The 10,685-nt window shown below is 31.2% G+C and overlaps 1 protein-coding gene across 1 annotated transcript; it reads left to right on the forward strand.

Annotated features, from left to right (window-relative positions):
* The first annotated feature begins 317 nt into the window (after nt 1-317).
* On the forward strand, nt 318-9,277 carry LOC146908804 (F-box/kelch-repeat protein At3g23880-like). Its single transcript, XM_085726946.1, has 2 exons — nt 318-1,631; nt 8,960-9,277. The coding sequence occupies exon 1, from the start codon at nt 358-360 to the stop codon at nt 1,627-1,629; it is 1,272 nt and encodes a 423-aa protein (XP_085583072.1). The 5' UTR covers nt 318-357; the 3' UTR covers nt 1,630-1,631; nt 8,960-9,277.
* Nucleotides 9,278-10,685: the final 1,408 nt, after the last annotated feature.

Genomic DNA, 10,685 nt, shown 5'->3' on the forward strand with positions numbered 1-10,685 from the left:
CATAGAGTAAAAAAAAGGTTAAATAAGTTTTTGATCCCTAAAAAAACTTCAAATTTTGGTTTAGTTCCTCTACAATTTTATTTCAATTTTGGCCGTCTAGATATTTTCCACCACCATTTTTTGTCTCTACTTTAGTGAGGTCATGTGTACCCTTCAAATTTCTAATAAGGTTTTTTAAATTTTTTTTTTTTTTTTGAAAGAAAGGTTTTTTAAAAATGTTTACAATATTATAAAAATCTCTAAAAAAAAAAACAATTTTGTTTGTGATACATGAATTAAATGTGATTTTCATGTCTCAACAACATAAATCTTCCATTACAACAGCGTTGGTTTCCTATTGCAATTGGAATTGCGACTATGAATATGCAATCAGCTACCTTGCCGAAGTTCTTCCCCAATGATCTCATCGGAGAGATTTTCTCCGCTCTTCCCTCGAAATCTGTTCTTCGATTCAGGTGCGTTAGCAAGTCTTGTGACACTCTCATTTCTGATCCCACCTTTGTGAAATTGCATCTCAAGAAATCAAAAGCACGAGATCCCCTCTTCACACTAATCTCTCAGCACATCACACATATCCCAGGCGAATCTCCTTATGGCAGTGATGATAAAACTGAGATGGATTACACTGTCGTTCCATACTCCATACATAGTTTAATCGAGAACACATCTTTCAACCTTACGGTTGATCCTTACTATGAATTGAAGAACAAAGGATGCTCTCGTATAGTTGGTACTTGCAATGGTTTGATCTGTTTGGCTGGAGATTCTTACACCCATGAATATACAGAGTACTGGTTCCGTTTATGGAACCCATCCACTAAGAAAATATCTCATAAATTTGGAAATTTTAGTGATTTTAACTTTCCCAGATTTGGTGATTTTGGTTTCGCGTTTGGTTGTGATGATTCAACGGACATTTATAAAGTGGTAGCGTTTTGTTACCTTCGTGATCAATTGAAAAGCGAGGTGAGAGTTTTCAATCTTGGTGATGATGTTTGGAGAAATATTGAAAGTTTTCCTTTAACTCCTCTTTGTTTGTACCATGGTGACAATCATGTGTATTTGAGTGGCACTATTAATTGGTTGGCTATCCATGATGAATATTGGTATAGTGTTAGCAATGTTAAGGATATTACTGTTGACCAATTTGTTATTGTTTCACTTGATTTGGGGACTGAGACATACAATCAATATCGACTGCCTCCGAGTTTTGATGAGGTGCCACCTGCACGACCAATTGTTGGTGTGTTGGAGAACTGCCTTTTCTTTTCTTATTGTTACAAGGAAACTGATTTTATTGTTTGGCAAATGAAGAAATTTGGGGTTGAAGATTCTTGGACTCAATTCCTTAGAATTAGTTACCATAGTCTTCAAATTGATTATGACTATAGTTTCGAATATACAAAGTATCATTTTCAATTGGTGCCGTTGCTTCTTTCTGAGGATGGCAATGCATTGATAATGAAATGCAGTCAAGAACACCAAGCAATTCTCTATAATCGGAGATATAATACAGTAGAGCGAACAAACATTACTACATGTAGAACTATTACTGATGATAGAACTGGAGATTATGTAAACTGGGAATTGATCAAGAATTATGTTGAAAGCTTAGTTTCAATTTTTTGAAAGTAAGTTCTGTTGGAATATTTTATTATTTATTATATTCCAATAATATTATGTGGGCAAATATCGTAACAATAATTATATTAGCTATTTATCATTTGTGGGCCTTAGTTGATTAGTGATCAAATTAAGTAATAAGGCTATTAGATTTCTAATTGGATAATTAAATAAATATTTAATTAGTTGATATGGACTAGTGGATGTCTGGATGGCCCATTAACGGAATAATGGGAAACCCTAATGGCCATCCAATATAAAAGAGGCTATGGTCCCCAATATACCGTACACGGCGAACTCTCTCTTCTCCCCATCTGAAGAGAACTTGAGGCATAAAGGTACCGGTTGAGGAAGAACCAAATCAGCCGCCGCTAACCTATGTTGTGTATTTCAGATCGTTTCTCTTCGTTGTTGTTGAGAGGGATGTCATCAAAGCTTCATCCAGGTATTCCTAATACCTAATTCTTAATATCCTTGATAAATCAAACATGTCGTAGATCCGATCATATTCATGTTCAATGATCAATTTGCTTCCGCTATATTTTTATTTGTATTGAACATATTTTATGAATTAAGACCTAAATCTCCAACAAGTGGTATCAGAGCGGTCTTCGTGTTTGATTTATTGGGATTGATTGAGGTTGTAAAATTTGTTCATGCCGTACAAACCCTTCTTCTTTTAATTTGGGGGTTTGTTAGTTAATTTCCCAATTAACATAAAGCTGTTATTAGAATCGGATCATATATTTCATATATGATTTTATGATTTTCTGTTTGAGATCATTTACGTAAACCCTTTTGCAACCTTTTGTGCTTCTTACTGCATACTATATAATTTATGGTGACGATTGTTTATTTTCCGATTTTACGTTCTCCTTTGTTTTTTTTTCTCTACAAGAACAATCGGTATTCGAATCGTATTTTGTTTTAATTTAAATTTTTATCACTAGAAAGAATACATGGCACTGCAGTTAATCGTTTAATCTGTCGTATGATATATTTGTGATTTTTTCATGGCTTGATAAGATCATCGATTCAAATTGAGTTTATTTTCTTTTCCGACGATTAAGAAAAATTGATTTTTCTTACATGAAATAATATTATGTTGATTTTGTGGGATGATCGAACAATTTTTTTTTTTTTGCTATGTAAAATCGCTCCTGTTAGTGAATATTTGAATCATCCTTTCTTGAGAAATTGAATGTTTGTGCCTATTTTGTTTTATGTGCACATTTTGTTTGTTGTTGCCGATGTAATCATCATGAACATGCAGTATTTGTTTTGTTTGCGCATAAAGCTTTTCTACATCAATTTTGTTCTACTTTTGGATTTGAAATTTGTTTGTAATCATAATTTTTGAGTAAATAATATTGATTTACTTTTGTGATTACAATTATTGGGTATCGTAGAGTTTTGGCTTTATCTTACGACTACACACATTTGCATTAATTCGAAGCTTATAATTTTGTGCATTCAAGTTGAATTGTTTATCGCTTATAATATATATTTGATTGATTTTCATATTTTCAAATCAAATATTTAGTTTTGACTTATTTATAAAGTTTTTGTATTGTTATATCCTTTTTGAGAGTGGGTATAGCAAATATAAATATATTGTTAACAAATAAGTATTTGGATTTGATTTGACATGATTTTGAAATATCAAATATCTTGTAGCTTAATTTCTATTTGAAATTAATTTTGATTCACAAAGAGTTGGTACGTGAAGTTTATTTTGAGAGGTAGACAAATAAAGCGTTAAAATATATTTGTGATATATTTGTTGACTTTTAATAATGAATCTCAAAATATTATGAACAATTTTTTTTTTTTGTACATAAGGTAATAATTTAGTTCTTTAAAGTTTAAGAAATTTGAACTCTAGAAGTGTTTATTTATTTATAAACATATAAAGTTTGTTTTCTTGTTTAGGAAACAATTGAGTCTAGAGTTATTCATTATTTTATTTAAAGAATTATTTGGTATATGTGAATCAATTGTGGCATGAATATTTTGGTTTATATAAGATTCAATTTTCTTTTGGTTTGAAATTGAATATTTTTCTTATAGCATGATTATGAAGTTATAGTTTATTGTTATTAAGTTTTCTTCAATAATATTTTGTCTGATCATGCATTTTGGATAATATTTCATGCTATGGTTCTTGTTGTTGTTTTTACGCGATATCTGTAAATGTATTGTCATACACACATTGGTGTGGTTTTTGACTTGCATCTTCTTTAGAATTCTTGTGAATTTATCTTCACACTTAAGGGTTGTTGAGTGGCCTAATAGTTACACAACGACATAAAGAACTAGTTCGGCCTACATTATGTCGGTAGTGCCTTGTGAATTTAAGACATTTCCCATCTGCCTTGTAAAATTCAGACCATCCCCATTTAAATTCATTAATTGAATTGTCTAGTAATTTTGATTGAGTTGGTTGAAACAACAAGTTGCAAAAGTAACCTCTGTTGCGTAGATTTGATTCAGTTGGAATTATAAAAGATGTAGTATGTAATTGTTCATGCAAGCTGTTTTAGTCGGCCAAAAGGAAGGCACAGTTTGGCCGGATAATTACATACATGCGATGGTAAATATGCGGTAATTATTAAGTTTTTCCATGTGGATAATGAGGATGTCAAAAGACACCCATTATCTGACCGGACTTTTTATCCATGTGGATAATGAGGATGTCAAAAGGCACTCATTATCTGACAGGACTTATTACCATATTTGATCATTGCGTTGAGATTACCATTTGCAGTTAATTCTTAGCAGTCAAAAGATTGTGTTTTAATGGTGCTTTGGTATCTTGTTTTTGGTCTTTTAATTTACAACTTGTGATGATAAATATGTGGTAATTCTTAAATTTTTCATGTGGGTAATGAGGATGTCAAAAGGCACCCATTATCTGACAAGACTTATTAAGTTTTTCCATGTGGGTAATGAGGATGTCAAAAGGCACCCATTATCTGATAGGACTTATTATCAATATTTGATCATTGCATTGAGAGTACCGCTTGCAATTAATTCTTAGCAGTCAAAAGATTGTGTTTTAATGGTGCGTTTGGTATCTTGTTTTTGTCTTTTAATTTACAAATAAAGATAAATTGTGCATGTCTTATAATTAATTAATTTTGACATGTCTACTAATGTTGTGTGAATGTAAACTCATTCAAGTATTTAAGAGTTTACATCTACACTTGTGATGGTAAACACACGACAATTATAAGAATTTATTCTGTCATAGTAAATTGTCATTGTTCGATCATTGTTATAGAATACCACTAGCAATTGATATTATTGTTTAAAGACTTGATATTGATGATGCACTAGATATTTTGGTGAGTTCTTTAGCTACTCTTGTTCTCTTTAAACTAATATAGTTTGTGTATCTGCTAATTTGAGTTAAATTTTTTAACACTTAAAATTCTAATTTTTAGGATTTAAAGAATATTGATATTGTTCTTGGATCTAGACCTTAAATAAGGTTGGTGAAACTCACATTCTCTCACAAATTCAGCAACTAATGTGAGAATTAAGTTTGACAAGTGAGCATACACCAAATCTCATAGGTCACGTGAGATCATAAAGCTAAAATATCATATGTATTAGAGGTGTTATTTAAGGTGACAAATTTTTTGTCATATTTTCTTTGCTTAAATTAAGGTGCTTTTAAAGCAATATAAAGAAAGACAAGCTCTCATTGGAGAGTAAGTATTTCATTAAGATTATTAGGCAAAGAAAATGTTAGGAGCACATTATGTAAATATTTAATCTTGCTAAGACACTATAATTTATACTATCATATGACTTGTTCGAAAATTCAGTAATTTTGACTATCATATGACTTGTTCGAAATTCAGTATTCTCTTTGCACAATTAAGTTTTTTTAACTGTTCCAGTTAGAAATGATCATTTAAATGATCAATTCATAAAGTGTGCAAATAAGGAAAAGTTGAAGCAAGAGAAAATAAAATAGTGCTCATTCGGAAAATACCTCAAAAGATAAGGGCAAATAGAGAAAGGTAGTCTTGACTGACTTATGTCCAATGATGTTGAAAGATATATCAATTTAGAATGGACAAAGTCGATAAAGATTGCTTTATTCATTTTTGAACCAATTTTAGATTGTCATTACTAGCTTTTTTGTATTTAAAAGACAATTTGGTGAATCATCATTTGCTGTTTTTTTTTTCTTTTTCTCTTTGAATAAGTCATGATATTTTGAGTTCTAATTTCAAATGATGATTCAATGTGTCTTTTAAGTTCAATTATTAGAGTCAATTCAGTTATGACTTGTGACATTCTATATTGTTTAAGGTTTTGAATATTATAAGTTTTTCGTCCCACAAATTAAGAATTTTTTTTGAGACATAAATTGTTAAACTTTCTTGAGGATATTGAGTTTGGGGGAGAGATATGGTTTTAGAACAAAACTGAATGAGGAAGAATTAGTTCTAAACTAATTCATATAGTTACTATTATTATAGTATATTTGGATTCTCATGAGGACATTATTGTTCTTCCTCTCAATCAAGTTAAGAAATTATTTCATATAGATCAAACTCAACACCCTCAAGAACTAGGGATTCTAGTGTCATTAAGAATTGACTGAAAAGAGAAATTCTATTTAGTTTAATTGGATGACTCTATTAGGACAGTCATGATACTAGTTTGCTTACTATAATTTTGGAGCTGCACAAGATGGATTTCAATTTAGTGTTTCTTAATGGTGACATTAATGATGCAACTGAATCAAACTTTTGTGTCAATTGATACAAAACAGATGGTTTGCAAAGTCATGAAATCCACTTATAAGTTAAGAAATTTGTCTCTTTAGTGTTACCACAAATTCTCATAAAGTAATTGTCTCATTTGGTTTTGAGATAACATTATGGAGAATTGTGGTTTTATTAAGCTCAGTGGGAGTAAATTTATAGTTCAAGTTTAATGTGTCAATTATATTTTGTTTAGTCAACATTGATATATTAGTTATGTGAAACCAAGAATATCTCTAATGAAAGTTTAGCGATGAAAGATCTTGGGGACACTTCTTTTGTATTAAGTTTTAGATACTTAGAGATTACTCTCAAAGTATCCTTCAGATGTCACAAAAGGTTTATATCAATAAAGTTGAAAATAAATTGACATAATAAATTATAGGTGACAATCACTGAGAGAGACTTTTAGTCTCAAATATTGCCCATTAGAAAATTTATAAACTCAGAAAATTAAGTACTTTCCTACGCTTTGTCTATAGGATTTTTATGTATGATCTTATTTATATGCATTGGGAAATAGCATATATAATCAGATTGTTTGGCAGATACTTGAGCAATTCAAAGTTCGAATTGTTGAAAAACAACCTTAAGGATTATTAAAGAGAACAAGAGAGCTTATGCTCACATCAGAGATCTGACAATTTGGAGATCATTTATGTGTCAGACTTTGGCTTTTGGATGTAAGTAGATAATACACATCCTAATTCAAGAAATGACTGTAAGTATTTATGTCACTTGGTTGCATATTGTTAAAGGTATTGAAAGACCACTCAAGTTATATAATGACATAATTCAGTCTTATAGTTATTCAACAACCTTTATAAAGTTTATTGCCTTATAGATTATTGTTGTTGAATGATAGAACATGCATGTAGAGACAAACTTTATGCTAGCTATACCACTAATCAAAGACATGACACCTAAGGTCTTTTCATATGGTTGTTGTCATTAAGGATGTCTTGGATTAGTGGGAGTCTCCTTTATTTTATGTTCTATACTTTTGTTTTGGTATTGATACAGACTTTATGCTATGATTTTCTGCAGAAGTAAAGTTCATGAGGTTATGTTTATTATAACCATTACTGTATCATTTTGTGCAAATATTAAATTTGCAAACTTCAGTTTGATCTCACTAAAGTTTTCAGTTGGATCAGTTGGAAATAGGCATGATTTAGAGATCACATTGCATGAAATTTCCATGCCACTCATCCATATCAATCTATGTCATCAAGTGCATTGATATGGTGGTCGTCGGGGTTCCGTTACGTTATATGTCAGTGACGACAGCCGCGGTGGTCCCATTATTAATGTATGAGGTGGACCAGATTGTAAGGTTGAAATCTAAAGATAAATAGCATTCGGATGCGCGCCTAAAGAATTCTGATATAATTATTAAGATATGTAGCCCAAGTGGGAGATTGTTGGAATATTTTATTATTTATTATATTCCAATAATATTATGTGGGCAAATATCGTAACAATAATTATATTAGCTATTTATCATTTGTGGGCCTTAGTTGATTAGTGATCAAATTAAGTAATAAGGCTATTAGATTTCTAATTGGATAATTAAATAAATATTTAATTAGTTGATATGGACTCCATGAGTGGATGTCTGGATGGCCCATTAACGGAATAATGGGAAACCCTAATGGCCATCCAATATAAAAGAGGCTATGGTCCCCAATATACCGTACACGGCGAACTCTCTCTTCTCCCCATCTGAAGAGAACTTGAGGCATAAAGGTACCGGTTGAGGAAGAACCAAATCAGCCGCCGCTAACCTATGTTGTGTATTTCAGATCGTTTCTCTTCGTTGTTGTTGAGAGGGATGTCATCAAAGCTTCATCCAGGTATTCCTAATACCTAATTCTTAATATCCTTGATAAATCAAACATGTCGTAGATCCGATCATAATCATGTTCAATGTTTTGTTTGCTTCCGCTATTCATTCTGAATTTGAACATGCTTTATGAAATCTGTTTTTATTATTAAGACCTAAATTTCCAACAAGTTCCTCTCCCATGATTTACCTGTTTATATTAATTTTAATGTTTATATGTTGTTTTCAAAATATATAATAGATTTTGTGAATATTCATTTTTATGATGGCTTGGATTGATTTTTATATGTTGTTTTCATAATATATAATAGATTGTATGAATTAGTTTTAATCTGAACGATGTCCCTTAAAGTTACATACTCAAACTCTTACCACTCAGCTTACACCTCTTGCATTAAAAAAGAAAATAGAAAAAAGAGGGAAATGAATTAGTAGAAGTTATCCTGTTATGACACCGAACTAGTAGATGCACTGTTGATTTTGTTTAAACCCTTTCAAGTTCATTTATGCAGATTTTATTTGAAGCATCGATGAATATATATCTACTTGTTCATGTTTCACCTACCTTTATGTGGAAGAGTGTCTGATGAGTTATTTGATTGTTTATTATTGTGTTGCAATTGCTTTAGGATCTTATGACAAAATTTCCATTATGAATTTTTAATACATCTCTAAAATTTTATACACACTTTGGCTATTTTATTAGCTTCTTGGGTTGACGGAGGAAGAAATCATCCAGAAGCACTTCAAATGTTTTGAGGAATGAGCTTAGGTCAAACTCAAAGATGATGTTGGAGGATAACAAGAAGATGATAAAAGCTGAAAGAAAACTACATAAGCAAGATTAATTGTTCTGTGTTTCACTACATGCCAAAGACATACTGTGTATGTGAATTGGGATTTGTTTATTGTAGGAAATTAATTTCTTTAGACAGTTTCTTGAGAGAATTCTTACGCAAAAGTTATTCTGCAAAACTGATTAGCACTTTCAAGATATATTTTGACTTTTGTTGCTCCTGTGTTATATGCTATGACCCTCATTTCTTGCAACTGATCATAGAATTTCAACCTGCAGTTTTCATGAGTATAAGATTTGAATGATCAATGTTATTTTAAGTCTTCCCCTCTGATAAAAAGATGGGGAGAAGTAGGCTGTAGCACCAAACCATTTGGGCATGAAAAATATAAGTTAGCCATTAAGAATTTGTCATGAAAGTGGGTGATATACTAAGGTATTTTCTAAGTCCAACTTTCCATTGACATAACATAACATAACTTTAAGACTATTACTCTTCTCATCTTATATGTTTCTCATGCGCCTTTTTTTTTCTTTCTAAAAATACCCCTGGTTTAGATTATATGATCCGAACTAGATTGTCAAGAATTTTTGGATTATATAATCCGAAATTAGCTATGCCGAGAATTTTAAATAGACTTTGGTTTATTTATATTATTTTGATGCCAAAACATAAAATAAAGGGCAAATTACACTGACCTCCCTTGAGGTCTTCGTAAATAACACTGATGCCCCCTCTAGTTTGTAATTAAACAATAACCTCCCCTGTCATCTGACACTGTTAGCTCTCCGTTAAGATTAACCACCATTTGGCTACCACTACATGCAGTAGGTTAACTCGCTGTAATTACATCACTGCAAAATTTTAGAGATTAACCTATTTCTCTTACCGTCCACACTCTGTTCATCGGTCATCACACCTTACTTCCTGACCAAAATTTAAGTAGTATTAAAACGTTTCAATTCACATCAATTTCTCACCTTCCTTCAATTCACATAAATTCCCACCTTCTTTCTTCTTCTTTTTCTAGGTTTTTCAATTAGCATGTGTCTCTTAATTTTACATCATGTGACATTGATTTGAACAATATATACTACTATTGAGTTAAGATTTTCAATCAATTTGTCTATATTTCTTCAATTACTGCACTGATTCCTCTTTCTCTTGAATTTGGTTATCCTTTTTTTTTTTCAAACTTCACGCCTCAAAAGCTAATCCATCGATTTTCAATCTATTTAGTTACATTAAGCAATCGATCAATCATTGTTTAGCATCAAACTTCACACGTCAGAAGCTAAGGTATGTTTCTATTCATTCCATTAGTTAACAGAGAATTAGATAACCATTGGTATGGCCATGATTGCTTGGTAGCTATATGCAAAGCAAAGGACGAATGTTGTGTTAAATCAAATTGTAGGGAGTTAGTTAATAGAGGACTAACAGTGTTAAATGAAAGGAGAGGTGCTTGTAACTTGAAATAAAAATGAAGGGAGGTTAGTGTTTAGTTCAAAACTAGAGGAGGTGTTTGTGTTATTTAAGAAGACTTTAAGGGAGGTGAATGTAATTTACCCTAAAATAAATGTAAAAACAAACAAAATTAAAAGGATAAAATGATACAAAAAATCTCATTTTATT

The sequence above is a fragment of the Medicago sativa genome, chromosome 7, assembly GCF_051527215.1.
Source record: "Medicago sativa cultivar Bolivia chromosome 7, Bolivia_mono, whole genome shotgun sequence".
Taxonomy (NCBI): domain Eukaryota; kingdom Viridiplantae; phylum Streptophyta; class Magnoliopsida; order Fabales; family Fabaceae; genus Medicago; species Medicago sativa.